This window comes from Anopheles darlingi, chromosome 3 (genome assembly GCF_943734745.1).
Source record: "Anopheles darlingi chromosome 3, idAnoDarlMG_H_01, whole genome shotgun sequence".
Lineage (NCBI taxonomy): Eukaryota > Metazoa > Arthropoda > Insecta > Diptera > Culicidae > Anopheles > Anopheles darlingi.
Window position 1 is genome coordinate 68628468 of NC_064875.1, and position 7500 is coordinate 68635967.

Consider the following 7500-nt stretch of genomic DNA (forward strand, 5'->3'; position numbering starts at 1 on the left):
CACAAAGCAACACATACACAGCAAAAAACGCACGCGCGCTTATTGGATGGAATTGCATTTCGCGTTGGCGATCGTGCTGCTCAGCGCCTGCTGCAACTGCCCGCGGTGGTGGGTGGGGTGGTGTCTCTAAATAGGCATGATCTAGATGATTGCCGCAAAATCAAATCATTTGGAAGACGCGCGAACACAACATATGCGCGCTGCTGGGCACGATCTTCTCGCCAAAAACGCCACACCACGGACAGAATCGTCGGGGGACCTCGAGAAACGCCCGCGTTTCCGGACCAATAACAGCAGCAGCAACAGTAACCGTCGACAGCATCACAAACCACATGATCCGTCCATGATCCGTTAGCGCATGGTTTCACTATTCCGTCATCGGCCATATATGGGGGCGCCCGTCGACAACGACAACGACGACGTCGACGTCGTGCATGCAGCAGCTTCCACCACCTTCCAATCAGCGCACAGACCTTGAAAGACCGGAACTAGGGAGGCGTGCGCGGAACAGGTCAGGATCGTCGTAGTGGTCGACGTGCACGATCGACGTGTGTGGACCAATTTTGTCTGCTGATCGCAAACGCACAAGACCACCGCACTCTTCTTCATCACCGTTACCGTCATCATCATCATCATCATCATCACCAGCGGCACTAATACCAGCACAGAATCTCGCGCGAACTCCCTCCCTCCCACACCACTAACCAGCCAGAATCTCTCGGGGAGGAATCGACGCACCACGAATCGCGAAAACCTTGGGGACCGCGCGCCCACTTCCCCCTCTGTCTAACGCCTGTCGGAGGGATCCGTGCGTGCGTTGGCAAGTGTGCGGGTGGCAGGAGGGTCGGGTGAGGGTTGTCCGTAACGCTGTAACACCCGATGATGGTTCACTTTATGTCCCCGGCCCCCGGCCCTCTGGCGCATTCAGAGGGGTGAAAAATTAAACAAAAAATCACGATTCACGCACTCACTCACGTCTTGCTTCGCGGCGATGGCGGAGATTATGCTGCTGCTGCAAGTGCCACACCACCCGACGACGACGCGATGATGAGGATGGAGGAGGAAGACCCTTTTCCCTCCGTCCGCGGGACAGTCCTCTCGGTCTCTCGCCCGTTTAAGGTGCTCCGCGATAGGCGGATGACGAATTTGTATTGCCGTAGGGCCCGCTTCGACCGCGTCCTCACCGCACCACACCGAAAATAGCAAGCGCAAACCCACAGCAGGGCGCGCCTTATCTTGCGCCGCCCGTCAACCGCCACCGGATTCCCCACGTCTTTTTCGGTGAAAACCGTCGCGTTACTCACAATTTTGTTTTGCTAAAACTCCGCAGGATAGACCACAGCAGCTCCGCTTTTCCGCTCGCTACACCAAGCGCACACAGGACGTCGACGGAATCATACGGCGGGTTCCTCGGCCTTCCCTGCTCCGGGCTTCCACTAGGGTTTCTAGTAGTTTTTAGTATCTGAAGAAAATCTGAAAATCGCTTGAGATCACCCCCCTCGGACACGCAAGAGAACACACACACTCACACACACGCACCACGAGTCGCTGATTTGACAGCCAGTCCACCCGGATTCAATCCGGGTTCAAATTTGAATCACGCTTTGCTTCAAATTTGAATCACGCAGAACAAGAAGACGAACATTTTCGCAACGTTTGTAGATAATTTGCTTACTATTCGTTTATTTACAGTTCGAGATTTCAAGAGTTCTTGCTTTCATTTCGCATATCTCCCTACAAAGCATTCAATTTGTTCGTTGCAGGTATCTTAAATTCTACATTACTTGATGCACAGCCATCGTCCCAGGAAGTCTCCACACATTAGTTCTCATTAATTTGAAGCTAAATAATTAGCTACATGCATACGCATTTCCATTAATTCAGCTGATGGGTCTAAAGGAGTATGTTCGATGGACGGCATTAAGCCAGCATTTTCCGGGTCGAAGTGCTCGTCGTCTTCAGCTGAATAGTTCCGTCTCACAAAGTTATGAAGATAAACGGTGGCCAAAACAACTTTTCTGGCCACAGCTGCATCCATCAATATTGCTCTGCTCAGTATTTTAAACTTGTTGTTCAACACACCGAACGCATTTTCCACTGGACATCGAGCAATCGATAGCCTCTCGTTGAAATGGTTCTCGATACTACCGGGACTTACGGCATCCTCGAAAGGCCTAATGCAATGTTTACTAAAGGGGAATCCATTATCACCAAGCAACATGTACGGTACCTTCACTGTAGAGAACATGTCAAGTTCCTCCGGTTCGGGAATATGTAAATCGTTCTCTAACATTGCGTTCAGCTTTGTTAGGCAAAGCGCACCATCACTGCTGTCGATGTCTGCGTACATGAAATTGGAGTTCGAATCTACCACGCCCAAAAGAACAACATTACAATTGCGCTTAGTTTGGCTGTGTTCTGTTTCACTGCTCATTGGCGCCTTCAACGCAACATATCTTCCCTCTACTGCACCAATTGCATGTGGAAACTTCCATCTATTTTCGTATTCCTGCGAAACTCGCAGCCACTCTTCCTTGTTCTCCGGGAGCTGATATACAACAGAAAAAGAAGGCGTTTAGGAGGTTTTCTTAATTTAACACGTTGCCATCTTACCTTAACGTAGTCTTGCAAAACTTCTATCAAGCTACCGCATACTTCTGGGATCATTCTTGACATTAATTGTTTTGAAACCTGCATAAGGATATATGGCCACACAAATGAATACATCTAGCATATTTTTGCATAAGAAAAACGTACCTGGAAGATTTCTTGCATACTTGAGTAAGATTCACCAGTCGCAAGATATCGAAGAGTTATTAAAAATCGTTCCTTTGAAGATATTGCCCTTCGCAGAAAGGTGTCCATACGAGCAATTTTTGGACCGATCAATCCGTGAAGATATTCAAAATCCTCCCTGGTCATTCCAAGTGAGTATCCAACAGTAGAATCGATGAGGTCCTCCAAAACGGGCAGCATAACTCTGGGGACATTTTGGTTTCTTTGCAAAACAAATGGCCTTTTGGGCGGAGGGCGGACTTTTGGTTTTGGACGGCGAACAATAACCGTAGAAGTTGACCGGCTGATTACGGCGGATGTTTGGCGTGGTAGCCCACCTTCTTCGGATCTTTCGCGACGCCGCTTTAATAACACCATAAGCGAGGATAGCGCCGCGCACCATTCCGGCAAATATTCTTCGAGTGGATTCTCCATTTCGTTCAAACTTTTCCTACAAAGGAAATTCTTTGTTGGAACAGAATGCCGAAACGGTACGCGCAGAGGAAGATTGTTTACAATCCACAGCTGTTCAGCGGTTCAGCAGTTCAGCGTGTTTCCAGCGCGCGAGCTCTTTTTTGTGTTTTTTAAACTCCGTCCAGACCAAGGTACTTTAAAAAGACAGGTAGGTTCTTAACCGCTTTGACAGGTCACCATTTTGAATTTGTTTGACATTCATAGCAGGGCGCTTTTATCAACAAAACCACGTGAGTTTCAAGAAGAACAAGAAGAAGATATGGGCAAGTTTAGTGGTTTTATCAAGGAAAGTACCTGATTTCACTCTTTTTCGGATGTTTAAATGATTCATCTCTCTATTTAAGATCAATCGAGCAACCGAGTTATGTTTTACAGCGAGTGAGCACGGTCCAGGAACGCTAGCTAGCTCTTGTTCTAGGCCGGGTGGCAAGACCTACGGACCGATACCATATTGAAACACTAGGAAGAATTTTGAGAATATTTGCATAAACTTCAACTTTCGTGCCACTTTTCGTGAATTTGAACTGTCGTAATACCACGGAAAAGCGAAAACAGCTCCGAAAAGAGCGTTCCCGAAGTAAACATCCCACCATCCCGTGAATGTCAAACTCTGAAGTTTTTTCTAAAATCCGATCGGGGATTTGTTCTGGATAAAGCTACCTGTCTTTTTAAAGTACCTTGGTCCAGACGAGCAACAAAGTTATCGCGATAACTTTCTCGCCCTACTGTTTACATACGATTTGACAGCTCCAAAAGAAGTTCTCGCTCGTTCTCGCTTGCTCGCTCGCTACACGTGCATTGCAGTTATCGCGATAACTTCTCGCCGGATTTGTATGGGATGACGTTTGTTTGCGAAGTTCTCGTCGAGAAATTCTCCAACATTCGTCATCGTCTGGACACGGTTTTAGCTTTATTTTGTGCCTGTTCCGGGCTTTTCCAACTGTTTTTGGCGGTGGTAAACATTTCAAAAATTTACGGAATCCCGGGGGCCACGATCGCATCCACCGACTCTGTGGCCTTTATCGAAATTAACGCGCGTGATGCAAAAACTCCGCGCCTGCTGTGTGCCCTGCTGCAACCGGGAAAAGCAGGAGCTTGTTCATAAATTCCCGGCCGATAACGAACGGGCCGAGCAATGGGTAAAGATACTGAATGTGGCCGATTTCGAGGGCCTACCGATCGATAACATCCGGAAACGGTTCTTCGTCTGTACACGCCACTTCCGTGATTCGGACTACAAAAACAAAGCTTCCCGCTGTATAAACATAACCGCAGTGCCGTCGTTAAATCTGAAAGAGCTGACCGATGCCGAGGGTCTCCAGCGGATACCGCCGGTTGTGCGTCCGGAGATTGTCCACCAGCTACCCCACCGCACCAGCTACCCCACCGCCGTGGCCGCCAGCACGATTCGGACATCCTTGGTAACCAGCCAGCTCGTAAAGATCAAAAGCGTTACTACGGCCAACGCGCTATCAAAGAAGGCTATAAGAAGTGGGTTGGATGAGGAAGACGATACGAACGCCCATCATGAGCGGCTGGATGAGTTCATGGACGATCCATTTCCCACAAAATCCCCATTACCGGCATCTGCTGCGGCACCAAGCACAACAGGAGTATGGAGGAGTACGCGAAGGCAATCGCCAACCGATACACCGGCAGCGAAGATGCCCAAGCTCATCTCGCAGCCCCAGACGAAGCCAAAAGAACCGATCGTGCTGCAACGCGTGAAGATGGTGCCACCGATGGCGGTTAGGAAGAGTGCGGCCATCTCCAAGATGACGCAAACCGAAATGGAGGACGACCAGCATCAGGCTGCTGATAAGCAGAGCGACAAGAACGAAGGCGACCAATCGGCCACCATCAGCACGACCAAAGTGCTGGCGCTGCTCGAGTGTACCCCAGAGAATTTGCAAAAGTTGCGGCGAAGGCTGGAGGAGCAGGGTGGCATCCTCGACCTCAATGAGCGATTATGGCAAACGTTGGAAGATGAAACGGAAGATGATAATGGTTAGTAAAAGGAACCACTTGCCTCATTTTGCTTAATCGCTGCTGCTTATGCTTATGCTTATCACCGATTAAGTAACGCCATCCAGCTAGTCAGTGTCCTCTCCTTATTTAAGAAACGCACTCCAACTAGATTGATAGATTATTGCTAATTCTGTGCCCTCGTTCACTTTACTTGTAGCCATGGGTGCCGCAAAAGACACCGATTCTACCCAGTTTCTAACGATCAAGAGCGCGGCTACAGACGAAACGGTGCGCGTTAGCTACGTGTGGTTGCGTGATCACTGTCGCTGCCGGGAATGCTACAACGAAGCAACCTATCAGCGATCGTACTCGATTCTGGATCTCCCACTGGATATACAACCGCTTACGACCCACATCAATGATCAAGAGATCATAATAACGTGTAAGTAAGGCTGGCTTAGAACTTTTCGAGGACGAGTTTTTAATCTTTTTCTTCTGAAGGGAACGATGGCCACCAATCGTCGTATAATGTGGAGGAAATCTTGGAGAACCGTATCGAGGCGTACCAAAAATGCCAGGAAGAACGGCGAGCGCAGATGATACTTTGGGATCGCGATGTCATTACCGCCAAGCCTGTGGGCTATGCCAGTGTTACGCTGAACGATCTGCTATGCGAGGATGAGATGATGAATCGTATCGTAGCAAGTTTGGTGACGTACGGGTTTGCTTTCATCACGAAGGTGCCGCCCAATCAGCAGAGCACGGAAATGGCCGTTAAGCGGCTGTTCCCGATCCAGAAAACGTTGTTCGGTGAAATGTGGACCTTCAGCGAGAGCAAGATGGATCACAGTGATACGGCATACACGAATGGGTACCTCGGGCCACACAACGACAATACGTACTTTAGTGATGCGGCTGGTTTGCAGGTGCTGCACTGTATCCAATTCAACGGAGAGGGCGCCGAGACGATGCTAGTGGATGGCTTTCGGGCAGCAGAGCGGATGCGGGAAGCCGATGTGCATGCCTTTGAGCGATTGTGCTCGTATCCGCTTGAGGCGGAGTATATCGAGGAAGATAAACATCATCGACACGTGGCTCCGGTCATACGATGTAACAGCATAACCCAAACCGTTGAACAGATACGCTTCAATCCGGCTGATCGTGCTGCACTGAAAAGCATTCCCTCGGAATCCGTGCCCCAGTTCTATGCCGATTATCAGCGGTTTGCGCGAGAGGTATACAGCAAGGAACTGGAGTGGAAGTTTCAGCTCACACCCGGCACCGTACTCATCTTCGACAATTGGCGCTTACTACACGGACGGATGGCTTACCGTGGGAAGCGCGTCATGACGGGTTGCTACGTGGCACGCACCGAGTACCAAAGTGTGGCCCGAAAGATGGGATTAATCGAGTAGTAGCCCTAGCGGAGAAGCAATCTTATTCTTAAAATAAAGAATACTTTTTTTTATTGAAAACCGCACAAACACAACACACCTGTAAGGAATATAAACCATCCGGTCCAGAGCGATGGTCGATTGTCCCTGGCCGATGAGGTAAGATCGAAGAATTGTACCTGAACAAAGATCGGTATACGGATCTCCTCGTCCAGCCGGAAGCGTAAGTTCACCCGTGGTCCGAATACGATCTCACCGTCGTGCACGATCGCCTGGTGGCGGACCTCTTGAACACGTTCAATTGCATAGTAGAACCGGTAGTCTACATTAATGTGCATGTTCCGACAGGTGAAATGCTCAACCGTCTCTTCACCTCCCGGTTGTGTCTCGCTGATTGCATTGACGGTCCGCAATGGAATCCAGTCGGCTGTGCGGTTGACAGGATTACCATACTTGGAGACGTACAGGTTGGCATGATCATAACGATCATCGGATAGAATACCGGGTAGGAGCAGAGCGTAGAGCCGTTCCTGAAGTCCACGACAGAACGTAGTGTAATTGCGAGCATCATTTCCTTTGGTATCGTTAATAGCTTGCATTGATGGAACGTAATTACATCGATGCCAGGAATCAACTCCGAAATCGATTGTCTCGTGAATTTTCTCCGATAGCTGGCAACGATTCCGTCTACTAACTGGCAACCGGATACGAAAGGTTTCATCTGGCAGGCGCGTTCCATTAGTAAAGTAGGCCAATATAGTTTTCATTGGTTGCTTCGTTGGTTCGGAAGGTCGTATTTCAGGAACTCCGTCACCGAATACTGGATTTGTGGAGTTCGTTGATGGCAACTCATAGTGGGTCACGATAAGTGGTTTCTGACGCAAGTAAC

At 49.1% G+C, this 7500-nt stretch overlaps 4 protein-coding genes across 10 annotated transcripts in view; 1 reads left to right on the top strand and 3 right to left on the bottom strand.

Moving 5' to 3' along the window:
* The window catches only part of LOC125954864 (ras-related protein Rac1), an 8847-nt gene extending 7348 nt beyond the window's left edge, over positions 1–1499 (bottom strand). For 3 of the 7 annotated variants that reach the window (XM_049685515.1, XM_049685514.1, XM_049685509.1), the window contains exon 1: positions 1305–1499. The gene's annotated coding sequence lies outside the window, so the exon portion shown is untranslated. Of the gene's footprint in view, positions 1–473; positions 652–705; positions 784–971; positions 1270–1304 lie in introns of those variants that run through there. The other 4 variants (XM_049685510.1, XM_049685512.1, XM_049685513.1 and 1 more) reach the window with 4 other exon arrangements.
* Positions 1500–1673: 174 nt separating this feature from the next.
* Positions 1674–3260, bottom strand: LOC125954834 (uncharacterized). Its single transcript, XM_049685468.1, has 3 exons — positions 2758–3260; positions 2614–2691; positions 1674–2548 (listed from the first exon to the last, which is right to left on the bottom strand). The coding sequence occupies exons 1-3, from the start codon at positions 3208–3210 to the stop codon at positions 1832–1834; spliced, it is 1248 nt and encodes a 415-aa protein (XP_049541425.1). The 5' UTR covers positions 3211–3260; the 3' UTR covers positions 1674–1831.
* Positions 3261–3997: 737 nt separating this feature from the next.
* LOC125954794 (trimethyllysine dioxygenase, mitochondrial) lies at positions 3998–6692 on the top strand. Its single transcript, XM_049685400.1, has 3 exons — positions 3998–5256; positions 5435–5659; positions 5719–6692. The coding sequence occupies exons 1-3, from the start codon at positions 4290–4292 to the stop codon at positions 6630–6632; spliced, it is 2106 nt and encodes a 701-aa protein (XP_049541357.1). The 5' UTR covers positions 3998–4289; the 3' UTR covers positions 6633–6692.
* The window catches only part of LOC125955742 (tectonic), a 2314-nt gene continuing 1496 nt past the window's right edge, over positions 6683–7500 (bottom strand). Inside the window, exon 4 of the mRNA XM_049686885.1 lies at positions 6683–7500. This exon is cut by the window's right edge and continues 531 nt beyond it. Coding sequence (XP_049542842.1) covers positions 6683–7500 — 818 coding nt within the window.